The 15,235-nt window shown below is 37.7% G+C and overlaps 1 protein-coding gene across 1 annotated transcript; it reads right to left on the bottom strand.

Annotated features, from left to right (window-relative positions):
- Positions 1 to 4,117: 4,117 nt before the first annotated feature.
- On the bottom strand, positions 4,118 to 14,988 carry CUNH6orf58 (chromosome unknown C6orf58 homolog). The gene is made up of 6 exons (XM_005065715.3): positions 14,665 to 14,988; positions 13,025 to 13,111; positions 11,586 to 11,770; positions 10,640 to 10,740; positions 5,598 to 5,836; positions 4,118 to 4,443 (listed from the first exon to the last, which is right to left on the bottom strand). The coding sequence occupies exons 1-6, from the start codon at positions 14,963 to 14,965 to the stop codon at positions 4,325 to 4,327; spliced, it is 1,032 nt and encodes a 343-aa protein (XP_005065772.1). The 5' UTR covers positions 14,966 to 14,988; the 3' UTR covers positions 4,118 to 4,324.
- Positions 14,989 to 15,235: the final 247 nt, after the last annotated feature.

Raw genomic sequence — 15,235 nt, 5'->3', positions numbered from 1 at the left:
ACTAGTCCATGCTTTAATATTGACTGTCCCTAATTGCCAGGATGCATTGTTGCACTCACTGTTATGATGTGGTCCCCAGGGGAAATGATAGGCATTTAAGGAACAATGTGAAAATAAAATCAAAGAAAAAAGAAACAAACAGAAAAGTAATTTAGCCAGTTTCAAGCAACAGAGAGATTTAGAAGTGTCTCTCTCCCCAGAATCTCTCAATTTGCCTCAATTCCCTCATCTTTGTAATCCCCACTGAGTGACACCTTCCTGTTTACAGGATTGACAGACCCAATTTGACCTGACATTTTGGGAGAAGACAATGAAATGTCGTCCTTATTTTTCAAGAAAAAGCCCCTGGCTAAATGACATCATGACCTTCATACAGATTAGAACGCCACACTTTCACCCTGAACAAAACAAAGGACCTCCTAAAGCCTCAGTTCTCTTACCTTTGCCTCTTATTGGATTAGACCTCTTCAATGATGGAGTATATTGTAGTTCTGTCTAATTGAAATAAATCTGGCTGTCTATGGTCCCCTTTTTATCAACTAGTTCATTACTGCATTGTCAGACTAAGAACTTTCTGAACCTCAGAGTCTTCTAGCAATACAAAGAGGAAGACAGAGGGATGTTGCTGAATCTCCTGTCTGCCTCCTCACTGTGACAGACTAGCATGACTAACAAGTATTTCACATTAAATTCATGGCGTATCTCTCTATTGAAGTGGGAGTGAATCTTTATTATTTAAAATATGCAGTATGGCAACCTTAGTGCTTGAGAGATAAGCAGCATGGGTTTCTTTGATTTGAGGATGAGGTCTTCTGTCTAGCCACTCAGCATCTACTCCAAAGGACCTGTGCTCTGCTCCCAGGCTTTCTGCCCTTCTGCTTGGGTACTAGTAGCCTCTCCATTTTAGTGTTCCCCTATTTCTAGCTCCTCCTTTATGGGTTTCTGACCTTACTAGAAATGGCTTCTTTTCTCTGGGTTAGGCTTTAATTCTCCACAACCCTTGCTCATGGTACCAAAGATCTCAGCACTAGGTCTGGGACTCCCTAGTGGGATTGGAACTGAGTCCACAGCCTTGATTCATTAGTTTCTTTTGGTGGAAGGATGTCAGTTGTGATCTCTGTTATGACAGTAACCACATTTTCAAAAGGTGTTGGGAACAGAACTCATATATTTACAAAAGCAGTACATACTCTTAACCACTGAGCCGTCTCTCAAGCCCTGTCAATTTTCTTATTTTTGTATATAAGCTAAGACATTCGATAACAGATGATACTATACTTTAAAAGGAAACAGCCAAGCTCCTCTGCTTGATAATCTTCTTGTACACTGTAAAGATGTATCTTTCTCAAGGCACCTTCTGATTGGTTTAATAAAGAGCTGACTGGTCAATAGGTAGGCAGGACTTCTGGGCTGGCAGCCCAAATTAAAATCCAACTATACTTCTCTCCCATTTCAGACCTAAAACAACCCAAGTTCTAAGCTCTTAGCACAAAATTGCCCCAGCACAAGGTGGGGGCATTGATCTTAGTTTCCTGAAGCCCAGACTAAAATCAATCCGTTACAGTTTTATATGTGGTCTAATACCATCACTAAGATGCTCCAGTAACTTATCCCTTTCCTAAGGTTTATAAAAGCAAGAAATTTTATCTGCTCTGTGGGTTGCTTTTGGATTCCCTATCCCAGCTTCTCCACTAGAAGTTACCAAAGGAGATTTCATCAGAGAGAAAGATGCTCATAATTTTATTAGTCTTCTAAATCTTATACCACATCAACTGTGGAAAAAAGTCTCCGGACCTCCTCCAGATGGAAGAAACAAAATCTGTCATGTCCTCTAGTGTATCAAAATGACCTGAGCAAAGGAACATACACCTCACTAAACTAAAAATGTTAGAAATAACTTGTCTTACACCAGCTGGCACCAAAGCAAACCATCTGAGAAAGGTCTATATGGCTATCCAGATGCCAAAATGGTAGGAATTAGAGGACAAATATAACCTTTGTTTTGCATGGGTGGAGGTAATCAGCATCACAGAAAACTAAATACTGTTTGCTACATACACTAACATACTATTGAAAACTCTAGAAGTCCAGCTTTTAAAATTTTCACTCAGGGTTCAAAGAAACTTTGTCTCTCCAATTCTCTGTTTCTTTTTCTTTCTAACTCTCCCCAGTTCTTGGGGTTAAAGGTATAGATACAGGTTTGCAACAGTAATTATTTTTACAATAGGATGTGAGGCTTGAGTTTCTCAGGGTCAGAAAGGCAGATAAGATTTACACAAAGTTCAATAAACTAAACCTACTAGGAGAAACTTTTAGCATCAATTACTTAGGGCTGTAGGTCAAAGAGGGGAATCTAAGTTTACTTTGCACAAGAAAAAAAAAAACCTGGTGCCTTCCAGTGGAGAACAGGTATTTACACATAGTTAGGGAGTATAATCAGTGAAACTCCAAATGCATGGGAGAAATTTGTTACCAGTAAATGATCAGATGGTGCTAAACTGTGGGAGTAAATCCCAAGTTTGTTACAGAAAGGAATGAGCTACAGGAAGAATCTGCAGCAAGACACAGCCAAATCATTCACAAGATTATAACGCCAGTTACAGCTTTTTACTGGTTTCATTCATGAGAAGAATCCTTAATTCTCCTAAGTTATCTTGTGAGACTAAGGCTGCATAATTGCTGTGTGATCTTGCAGCTTGTAGCAGCATGCTACTTCGTAAGTCAGTGATGTGGGAGGGAAAGACAGGAGGCTCTCCACTTTTAAAACACAAAAATTCTCAGTAGCCTTTGAGAACAAGTTCCCTTGAATTCCACACATAGGTTGAGCTTGCCAATGACAGCCATGTTTCCTCTTCCTAAATAATCATGACTCCTCCATAGAGAACCTAAGAACCTTGCTGCCATGACTCAGGGGAAACAGTTTTATTTCCTGGGCTGGGTCACCAAAATGTGTATCAGATTCAAATGTCCATGTTACCACTGAAGTGATCAAAATGTCAGGAGTCAGAAGTTGGTCAAAGGAAAGGATTTTTTTTTCTTCCTTACAGGAAATCAGAGTCGTGACAAGCATTCGTGGGAAAGAAACACATTAGACACTTTAGGAACATTAGACAACGGACAGAAAATCTACATTTTTGGTTTGTAGCTGGCACATGTCTCTTTATCATCCTCTCCAGATGCTAGTGTGTTTCAACATCCTGGGTCCCATTCTTGCGTTTTATTTTCAACTGAATCATTAATTTTATACACATTCATTCTTCTGTTTTTGTTACAGTTTGAGTTGGAAACTTCCTCCAGAGGAGGAACATGTAGTTCTGTATTTGAACATGTAGTCTCTAGCTGGTGACATCATTTTAAAGTCATGTAGCCCAGATGTTCAGTTTAGTCACTGAAAATAGCTCTTTATTAGCTATAACCTTACCCTACTGGTGTCCTATAATCTTTGGTTCCTGCTCTTATCTCCACATTAGAGGCACCAGACATCCAATCCTGTGGCTTGTGATGCCATGACTTCCCCCATTATGTTGAACTATGTTCTCTGAAACTGTGAACAGAAATAAATCCTTTCTCTCTTATCTAATGCTTCTCTTATATATTATACATAATACAATGTTTCCTTTGTATATTCTTGTATATTCTGCTACAATTCTTCTTGCTGTAAACAATTTAGAACACTGACTCTGAGAAGTAGAGCCCTTGCTTTGAGAAACATGATGATATAGTTGTCAACCATTCACTCTTGTCTACATGCAGACTCAGGAGAGGTCTGGATCAGTGAGACAGAGGAGTCCTTTGAAAATCATCAAGTCAATCCAGTGCACCTCTCTCTTAAAAGGGTACAACATGAGAAACTTGACCCTGAAGGAGTCTTTACAAATGTGGGTCAATAATAAGAACTCTAGTAAGTAATTATAACCTGAAGGCTAGCAAATCATAAACCAAACATGGTAAGTCAGTAGATTCTATTGCAATTAAGCTTTATGAGATTTAAATATTGAAGTTGAATGTTGGTATTTGATTTCAAAATATTTTGAATTTTGGTTAAACACCAGTAGGATATATTTTTCTACATTTTTGTAAAAACTACAGTACACAAAGTAGCATCAAAACAGCCATCTGTGCTTAATGTCAGTTTAATGATCCTTTGTGATTTGGTTGTATTACAGAATTTAAAATTTAAGAACTATTATGAAAAATTGATACTAAGAATGCACAAGGGAAAATCCTGAAAAATGAACACCAAGCAAAAAAACCCAAATCATAAGCCTACATGATTGTGATCAAAGACATTATTTTTAATTGTTTGTGGCTCAAAGGCAACTGTTCATTGAAAAAATGATGTTGAAGTAGGTGCTTCCAGAATTGCTTCAGAGATTTTTAGAAATTGTTCCCTTACAAATTTTGAACTCATGAGAGTTTTCCAAACATTAAGAGATAATGATCCTAGAAAAGATAAAATGAGTGCATGTCAACTCCTGAAAACATTTCTTAGTTCCATTAGGCAATAACCATTGATCAAATTTATTTCATTTGCTTTCACTAAAATTGACATTGAAATAATCATTTCACAAAGAAAAATTGACTTCACTGATAGTATTATCATTTTTCCATACCTGATCTGAAAGTTTTGTGTCCTGCTTTCTAAGTTGTGGAATCATAAATGATAAGAAAAAGTGTACATGGGATGATCTGGTATTACCACTCATGGCCTTTAACTATTTTCATAATCAGACTAAATTCATTAAAAAATACTGCATGTCTATAAGAAAACAGGATGATTCTAGTACGAATCTTACACATATTATCCATCAGCTGAAGATCAGCCTGCTCTTCGTTGTATGCTGCCTGCTGGCTGTCAGTATTACACTATGACCAAGGACGAGGTGAGGACAGAAATCAACAGGCACTAACACATTTGGTGGATCTTATAGTCTAAGTCAAAAGTTTCCTACAAATTTGAACATAATACACTCATGTTTATTTCATTTACAATTTAGGGATCCAAAAATCTTTCCCTTTACAAAATAGTAACAGCATACATGTTTAGTTTAGCTAAAGGTCCCAGAACATAAGAGTAAAATGGGACAACATGGTAATCTTCAAATACTTAACGAAGCCTGTTTATCACTCTGCTTTGTCATTATGGAACAAAGGTCTTCTTTCTTGACTAGTAGTATTGTATTAAAAGCATCCAATGAGTCAGGTGAACCTCATTAATGATGACAAATTTTCTTTTGGAATTCATTTGTTTCCTTTAGACTTAAGAGTAAAGTAGAATATATTTAAAAAGAAGCTTTCATGAATGAAATAATGACTGTATGTGGACTTTCTGTTTTATATTTCACTTGATATTACAAGTGTCAAGGTTCAAAGTGGCATCCAAATGAAGGGACAGGTCACATGTCAAATAATTGTGGTTGCTCAATGGTCTTACCATCTACCAAGAGTGGTTACTTTTAAGAAAATGCAAAATACATCAATAGGAACTCATACATTTTTAGTGCATGCTGACTGAATGTATTTCTACTTAAATTTGCGTATGTACTCTTCCAATATATCAGTTCTGTTTTTTTCCAGTATTCTTTAAAAATTTTTACCTGTAAGTCTATCAATATCACCAAGTTCCGTGAGTGACAGTAGGACTGTATTCTGAAGAGAAGTGAAGTCAGCAATAAAAGGGGCTATGTCACTGTCAGAAAGAACACGTGGAGGCAGAGCCTTCTGAAAGTTACTTGTTCTTTTCAGGGTTGTAGGAAAGTAGACCGCAGCTATGTAGTGTACAGCAATAACCCAGTTTTTCTCAAACTTTACTTCTTGTTTAGAATAATAGGCATATCTAAAAGACAAATAGACAAAAATACCAATTATGATTCATTTCCTCAGAATTTAAAATCTCACTTTGTAGAAATCACCTAGTACCCAGAAATAAAATTATTTTAAAAGGAAGTTCAATAGTACCACGAATTTGGTTTGTCTTTCAGGAATTGTGTAGATAGCTTAAATCTAAACCTGTGAAGAGTTATTTAATTAGTCACCTCTTTTTAATATATTACTTTCCATTTATGTCATTCCTAGGAACACTATATTTGAAAATCATGTGACAAACACGTTAAAGACATGTTTAAATAATACAGTCTGGCTCTGTAACAACAAATACAAATAAGGCCTAGTGTCACATGCTTGCAATTCACAATGGGGGTGTGAAACAGCCTCTTTTTCAGCTGCCATTTTGGAATACATATGATCTTTTTTAACAGATAAAAGAAAGAAAAACAAGGAAGGAAGGAAGGAAGGAAGGAAAGAAGGAAGGAAAGATCCATTGTGCTTGTTAGTGCTGGCTAACCTCGAGTTAGAAGACAGATGTATCAAAAGTTATTTCTGATCTCTGAGAAGTTTAACTTCTATATGATTTATGCTTTTTTTAAAAAGAAAGGAAGGTTTTTTTGTTTCAACCTTGCTTATATGTATCTTTTAATTTTTTTATTTAAATTAGAAACAAGCCTGTTTCACATGTCAATCCCAGCTCTCACCCTCCCCTCTCCCCCGTCCCCTCCAGCCCCCCCAGCCTCCCACCCAATCCCCACTCCGTTCCCCAGGGAGGATGAAGCCCTCCATGGGGATCTCCAGAGTCTGTCAATAAAGGAAGTTTTTAAGGAGAGGAAAATAAGAGACATAAGGAATGTTCTAGAAAGGGTACTAGAAATGTCCTGCATTTTTTAGGTGGGGGTCTGACAAGTGCTTTCAGTTGCCAATGTTCATTCAGCTGAATAAATACCTGAATCTGTGTGCATTGTTACATGTCAACTGTATCTTAGCTCATAAAATCTACACGTAAACATTGATTCTTACATATCAGCTCCTAAGGTAAGCCTTCCCTTGATATAAACACAAGTGTCTTTGTCCTCTCAAATTAAAAAAGAAAAAAATAAAAAACAACATACACACACACACACACATGAGCACACACACACACACACACATGAGCACACACACACACACACACACACACACACACAAGAAAACAGTAGCAGCAGACTTTGAGATTCTCAGCAGCTGGGACTGAAAAGTTTCTGTTCTACAGGACAGTTTAGCTCAAGTGGAAGGCTGAAGTGTGGGCCACTGACTGTCAGTGGTTAAACAGTTGCTTGGCCAGTAAGTTGGAAGATTTCCTTACTGGCATGTTCATGGTACAAAACCTAAGAAATACTCTGCTTCTCTCAATCCTGCTCTTTGAATTTAATCGACAACCAACTTAGCCAGATATGGTGGGGGACTTCTGGGACATAAAAGCGACCAGAACAGAGAATCAAGCAGAAAAATCAAGCAAAAACACCAAAGCAAAGGACAGGTGCACAAAGGGGAGTCCGGCTGTTCTCAATCTCCCCCAAACTAGACATTCAGGGACAGGAGAGGGGGAAATGACCAAGATTTTGAAAATCACTCCACATGTTCCTGTATTCACCTAACTCCTCAGACAATGAAAATAAAATAATAAAGATAGGCATATGTAAAGTGTCTCAGATATCTTCACTGACTCTACACCCATCTTCAGTTGACCAGAACATGAACCCTAGCAGGCAAAGCACACCAAGAATGGTAAAGAAATAGAAGTTATGACACAGAGGGAAGGCAGAGAGAGTCCTGAGAAATGAGGGCACGTCAGAGGCTCAATGTCTGCCACCTGGAAAGACGGGAACAAATGAGTTTCTCTAAAGTAGCCCTCATTATAAAGAAGTGTATGGACAGAATCTGTGACATTTTGAACAAATGTAGGAGGTTACTCTTCAGTTTGTCTGATCAGTGACTAGCAATTATAGACATGCAACATTAGGAAATAAAAATCACTGAGGAGGTTGAACTCAAAGGTCAATAAGATAGGGAGGGAAAGTATCAAAACCGAAGATGTTCAGACAGGAATCCTAAGCCAGTGGACCCCAGAGAAATACATTTCCCCCAGGAAAAACGGCTGTAATGAAGGCCTAGCCTAACAGGACAAACTCACTGTCAGGAAGAGATTTCGTGCAATTCTGAAAGCAGATCCTCAGGTAAGCTGACTTATCTGTATTTCCTCTCTCTCTCTCTCTCTCTCTCTCTCTCTCTCTCTCTCTCTCTCTCTCTCTCTCTCTCTCTCTCTCTCTCTCTCTCTCTCTCTCTCTCTCTCTCTCTCTCTCTCTCTCTCTTTCTTTCTTTCATTCTCCACAGCTGTAACATGGCTGCAGGAAACGTGAAAGAACTAGGAGACGTCTGCCCCCTGTTGAGCCAAAGTGTACATACATTTGATTTCACTACCAACTCTGTTACCTAATTTCTTTTGAAGCAGGGGAAACTAAGATGGCAGGTTTGATAGATTTAAGTGCCCAGCAATAATATAAATAGTGATTTCAACCACGAAAAGGTAAGCTCCAAGTATCAACATAGCATCACTGGACCACTCTATCCAGAGATCACTGGTTATACATAGTGTAGGAATCACATAAGTTAAACCCATGACTTCCTATTGTGGGGTTTCAAAAGCAGATACCTGAAACCGTAAATAAAATAGAAAGGACTACATCAGTGTGTTTGAACAAAACCACGGCAATTGCAAGCAGGGCTTGGTGGCAGATGACTATAATCTCAGCTATCCCAGAAGCTGAAGCAGGAAAATAACAGCTTCAAGTTCACACTATGGTATAGGTTGACAACGAGGTCAGGTCAATATAGCAAGACACTATCTGAAGATAGCAATGAAATAAAAGGGTATGGAAAGGAGTTGCAGCTCCCAGGTAGGGCTTACTGGGATGCATGAGGGCCTGAATTGTTTCAATGCCCAGCACCATTAAAAGAAAAACATCTTAAGGAAAGAAATGGAGAAAGGAGAAGGAAGAGGAAGGAAGGGATAGAGGGGTAGGGGACCTATACACAGAAGTGATGTCAGAGATGGTCCATGTGAAGTTAGGATCCCCACATTACTTTGCTTTAAGATGCTCCACATTGTATAAGACAGTAGTTTTCAGGCTGTGCCTTGCTTCAAGCAATTTCATTTTACAAGCCAGGAGTTTGTTTTATTTTGAGTATAATTTTGAGGCAGAACAAATCAGCACCCTTTTGTGAAGCAAACAGTCACCTCTGACCAGTACAGTTCATAAAGCTCAAACTGATAGTAACTGTTTGTACATAAAACATCACCACTGACAGGCTTATCAACATAAGAACACATGAACACATGGGCATGTCAAAGCCATATCATGTGAAATTATTGAACATGCCAAACCACCAAATGATAAAAAAAACCCTCACATCAGGAGCATATATGAGAAAGGAAAACTAATGGTACAGCAATTACTGATGCTTTAGACAAATGCATTATGGGATTTACCAGCAAGCTCTAAACTTTTGACTGTTCCTGATTTCAGTTTGGCAAGGTAACTGCTGCTTGAAATTAACAACTTGAGTGACCAGACTGGCCCTGCTCCTCATCCTGAGTCCCATCAGCTTTGAACTAGTCCTGCTTCTGCAAACCTCCAACAGCTCAATGGTTGAGTTCCTTAGGATCTACAGAGACTGACTCTCTTTGTCTCTCTATAGGTAGGCATCTGAAAGATAACATATGACCTGGGAATGAATATTAGTAGTTAAGATTTAAGTTAAAGAGACCATGACTGTCAATGGCCATAATATTCAAGAAAAATGAGTAGTACAAAGTACATTACAGCAACAAATTTGGCCTACCAAAAAAACATATTGGTACTCAATAAATTCTGACATTATGGAAAAACACACTTAAATGTGTCCTTTTTTTCAAGATTGTCTGAATGGAACTGAGATTTCTTTGCTTTTTTATTATTTCTTTTATTTTTTGAAGTTAAGATGTATCATTTCTCCCTTCTCTTCCCTCCCTCTAGCCTTCCTATATATTTCTCCTAGCTCTCTAACAATTTCATAGCCTTTTTCATCAGTTGTAACATGTATCATATATGTATGAGGATGATAAATACATGCCATGGTGCTTGGTTGTTTTCACATGGGTTCTAGGAATTGAACTTATGTCTTCGTGCTTGCATAGGAGGGATTTACCACTTGTGCTATTTTCCCAGCTCCTGTTTCTCAGATATTCTTTTCTTCACTTCCCTAAAATATATTCCAAATTTGCCCTTTATCACCATTGTCACCAGTGATTGCACTAGTTGTTATTAAAATAAAAAATCACAATTACTCGAAAAGAAAAAGAAAAGAAATGAATAAGACCATGCCAGTTAGTTTTAGTCAACTTGACACAAACCTGGAAATGCCTGGGAAGAAGGAGTTTCAATGCAGGAATTGAGTTCATCAGATTGGCCTATATCTGTGTCTATGAAGCATTTTCACAATTGCTAATTGAGGCAACTGGACCCAGGCCACTGTAGGCAGTGCCATCCCTAAGCAGGTAGCCCTGAGATTTATATAAGAAAGTTAGCTGAAGTAAGCAATATTCTTCCATGGTTCCTGGCTCCTGCCTCCAAGTTCCTGCTTGAGCTCCTTCCCTGGCTTCCCTTGATGTCAGACTATAACTCGTAAGTTGAGACAAACCATTTCTTTTCCAAGTTGCTTTTGGTCATGGTTTTTAACCAGAGCAATGGAAAAGCATCAAACTGAAACAGAGATAAAAGCTATTTCTTACCTGTCATCAAAGACACCGATAGGATACTCCAAGGATGAGGAATGAGCAGCCCATAAGTGCTGCAAAAGGCCATCAAAGTCACTAGAAGGCAACTGCATGTACTAAAGCATAGAGGAAAAAGTGTTATGTAGGCAACTCTCCCTCAAACTCCACCAGACTCAGAGATAGGAGCAACAGTCAGCATGAACTGAAATTGCTGTTCCTACATGCCACACCTTAGTGCCTAACAGCAATGGGGAGAATATCCAGTACTTTTCAGAAAAGCATATCATCTAGTTCAAATATCTTCAAAATGTCCATGTTTTACACTGGACAGACCCACTGACATTTTTTTTCTGTCAACATTATTAAAATTCTCATAACATCTTCAGTGATAAGAAAAAATTTTAAAATTAAATCTAAAACAATGAATTAACCATTCAAAAAAACCAGTGAATATATGTTTAAATCACTGACATTTAGCTTCTTCTATGCTTGACCAATGTATTTGATTTTGGTCATCGAATGGTTAGTTCAGAACCTCATGTCACTTTTTAGTTCTACCTACATATGAGTGGTTATTAATTAAATTTCAGTAATTTGATAGAACATTCTCAAACAAGGCTGTAACCCTGATTCTTATAATGTTTCACAAATGCTCTAATTCCCAATTACTCATGAGCTTATTTGCTCTCTTAAAGTGGCCTGCGCCCTTACCATTTGTAGTAGCCCATTACATGCAGTAAGAACAGATGAATTTTGTATTAGTACTGTATGAGAAGGATGAGTGGGTTCTAAGGCATGCACTGTATTTCTACATTACTTACAAGTAAAATCTATTTACAATTTATGTTTTAATATTAAGGAAAGGATACAACACACAAAAACAATCCTTCACAAAATACTTTCACAAAAAGCATTGTCTCTGCATGGCTGAGGAGTATGATATAAAACTTAAAGGAAGAACCTTAAAAAATGTAGACCAGCTGTCCATTGTTTCACGGACTAACTCTTTGCAGTCGGAAACGTTATAACAAAACCTTGACTCATCCAGGGGTGGCGGTAAAATGGTGAATTCATCTGATGATATCCCCAATATGCCCGAATCAACAGCAGCAAGGAAAGGTAACACACTCAAAAAATAATTTACATCTGTAAAAACAAAAGGCTGGTTAACCCCACACCACAGCCAGTGACAAATTCCAGAACACATTTTTGAGGAAGCATAAGTTATTAAGGAAAATTCACAGATTCCTAATGATGATAAAAATTATCAACTAAAAATAGTGAGGAAAATCAACTTATGTTTTAATAATCCTATGATCATGATTGTATATATACCCACTAAAGGGTCGTATTATAATACTTTTAAGAAAAGTAATATTAATGGATTGGATAACAATCCTGTTTCAAAGCATTAAATAAATAAGGAAAGAAAAACTGTCAAATTGTTCACAGAATGGTACAGTTCTCAATGAGATTATGCTGTTGATTTTAACGTTTTGTAAAAATAATTGAGCATTATCATAGATTCAGAAAATGCATATTTTGTGATTTGCAAGTTAGTCTAATTTTTATACATCATATCACCGTGGCTTTTGCCTGTTTCTCTAAGGCAAGAAGTTTTGTCTTCAAACTTTGCAGTTATAGAGGAAAAGTCCAGCCGATTTAAACATTTTAATTTAGAAAGGTAATTGGCTTGTACTCATTCTTGACACCTCAAATTACTAAACCAATCAGCTATCTAGAGCTGTTGACAAGTCTGTTTGTAAGTTTTGGAAAGAATGACTCAATTTAGCATGAGGGAAATACCCAGTGGTTCATACTACTTATAAGTCATTCCCCCCAAATGTAAAATTTAATGCAATGTCATTTCTAATCAATGGAAAATTATTAAAATAAATTTCTATGTAAATTAATTTCCAACCAAAACACATCATAAAAGAATTAGAAAATATATTCAAGTTGTTTTTAGTGTTGCATATATGACTAAAGCCTTAGTTATACATTGGCCAAACAAAGTATAATATTACTCTGGCAAATTTGTATCAGCATTAAGGACTTTTTTTTCTGAGCAAAAAGGAAAAGAATTACTATCTTGGTCTTTCCCTTCAATGATTGCATGTTCCTCTGGGAACCTGTCATGTCACTAACAGTGCTGGTGGTCCCTAGAGGACATAACTTTTCAGTTCCTTGATTTAATCCTTCTATGTAAAGTCTGAATACATCCTTAAAAATTATTTGACTGGTCAATTTTGCCACATGTTTTCAAGGCCACTGGCATATGATGAAGCAGATTTATCCTGCAAAAGTTGCAGAACTATTTCAGTTCATCTCTCTCGACGATTTGGGTTTAAATGTATTCTTTGATGCAAAGGTCCAATTTTGTTATTAAAGTGAACCTACCAGCCCACCAACTGTTCACAGACACACACAGCTCGTCAAAATTTTCGTAGCCACAGGTTGTCCTTCCAGTGGGATCAACTAATCTATCTAGAGGGCAGAGAATTTGTTTATTATACACATTTAAAATTGTTAAATACATGCATTTAATTTAAGGTACAAAATTTCCCAATTTACTTATATTTTATTTACCATCTTTTTAATATTTTATTTCTGATCTCTCAACCAAATTATTTTCTATTTTCAGTCATTTCAAATTTTTGACTTTTAATTTATAGGCTATAGACAGTTTTACTTGCATAACTTCACATTTTCCTGCCTTCTCTAGTCCTAATAAAAATCGTGGGAGCAATGGTCACTCACAGAAAAGGAGTCAAACCAAACCTTTGGTCTATGTTTTCTAAATTGCATGATCACATGTGTACCAGTTTGCACCTTACTGTAAAGTGGAGATAACAATATTCCATACCAATGAGATTTCTACATAAGTTAAAACAAGTTATCTGAATTATTTTACACATTGACTATTCATTACATAAAATCAACATATCAGAAAATAATCTTTTTCTCCAAGATTGACACCACTCCCCTTCTCCCTTCCCCTTTCCCTCTGTTTTTACTTGCTGAGCAATGAGGAGGCAGTGCAGGGTGGGTATCAGGCACCAATCTCCTCACACATGTCTTCTGTCAGCCAAAAATAACTATCATTTTATACATTTTATACCCCCAAACATCTTCCATGTACATATACTGAAAAGAGCTTGATTTCCAAGAAGCAACCATTGACATAGCTCACCATTAGCAAGGAACCACTCATTTATAATTTCATGCTTATGATCAGGCAATTGCAATTAGGAATCACATTAAGGTCAATATAATCAGACATCACTCCTGTTTTAATGAATGCCCCCTTTTGTGACCACAGAAACAGGAAGAAATGTGTAGTTAGCAGTGGGGAAGTAACTATTTTGAAAATACTCAGCAAACTAGAGAAAGGATGAATACCTTTGGTTGGTCTCTATGCCTATTTGTCTTTGACGTGCCTGTTAGAAACAACCAATTCCTGGGAAAAGGATTTGTGGATAAGTACAAGTAGGAATAGATGAGACAATGACTATGAGGAGGTTAAAAAGTAAACAAAAAGAATCAGTTTTCAAAGAGACACATACATGTGGGTGTCTTAGGGTTACCATGATCTAAAGCAACTTGGAGAACAGAGGATTTGGATTATTTGTGTTGAATCACAGTCCATTGGTGGATGCCAAGGTAAGAGCTAAAACTGGACTGGAACCTGGAGGCAGAGGCTGATGCAGAGGCTATGGAGGAACCTGCTTACTGGCTTACTCCTCATGGCTTGCTCAGTCTGCTTTCCCACAGAACCTAGGACCAACAGCTCAGGGATGGCACCACGCACAATGAGCTGGACCCTCTCCCATCAGTCACTAAACAAGAAAATGCCCAAAGGCTTGCCTACAGGCTGATCTTATGAAACTATTTTCTCAACTGACATTCCTTCCTCTCAAATGTCTGTAGCCTGTGTCAAGTTGACATAAAACTAGATAGCAATGTAAGACATGGAGAATCCCACTTTCCTAATACCTCAGGCATGTATCAGTATATAAGAGAGTAAGAATATTTCTTACCTGTTTTATACTGCCATCCAAACTGCAGAGGCAATCCCCATAAAAGATTTTGCTCATTTTCTGGACCATATTTTGCAAAATATGGGGCTGTCTTATTCAGTAAGATTTTATACAATTCTAATCTATCAGTGAATTTCCATGGGTTTATTATGTACTTTCCATCCTCCAAAGTAAAACCACTTAACTGTCCAGTGGAGTCTTCCCAGAAAGGAGGATATAGAGATGAGAGATTAGGGTCCTCTGCTACAGCAGCAGAAAGGCAGCCAACCAGTACCCAGACCCAGGAAGCCAGGACAGCCATGATGCCAACCTAGGAACTGAGTACTTCTCCAAGCTTTTATTGGAAAGGGAAGGAGGAAGTCAGGATATTTTCTTATCTCATGCTTTATCTGAACTCAAGAAAGCCAGTAACAGAGAGGGAGGACTGATGACTAAAGGGATTAAGACTGGGCTGGTTTAACCCCCCAAAACAACTGACCTGACAAGGGTTAGCTCTTGAATCCCAGGCTGATGCCTGGGATTCCAGCATGGGACTGATAAAGATCCCCTGAATGGGGGTGTGGTGAGGAGA

This window comes from Mesocricetus auratus, unplaced genomic scaffold (assembly GCF_017639785.1).
Source record: "Mesocricetus auratus isolate SY011 unplaced genomic scaffold, BCM_Maur_2.0 Super-Scaffold_100018, whole genome shotgun sequence".
Taxonomy (NCBI): Eukaryota; Metazoa; Chordata; class Mammalia; order Rodentia; family Cricetidae; genus Mesocricetus; species Mesocricetus auratus.
This window is presented reverse-complemented; position numbering and strand designations above follow the sequence as displayed.

Bases quoted from the DNA above. Each gene is read 5' to 3' on its own strand.
- CUNH6orf58 (XM_005065715.3), bottom strand. From the start codon at position 14,965: ATGGCTGTCCTGGCTTCCTGGGTCTGGGTACTGGTTGGCTGCCTTTCT. The intron at 11,771-13,024 runs GTAGGTTCACTT...TTGTTTTTACAG, and splicing joins TGTGAACAGTTGGTGGGCTG to ATGTAAATTATTTTTTGAGT. The intron at 4,444-5,597 runs GTAAAAATTTTT...TATCTTTTCTAG, and splicing joins TGATATTGATAGACTTACAG to GATCATTATCTCTTAATGTT.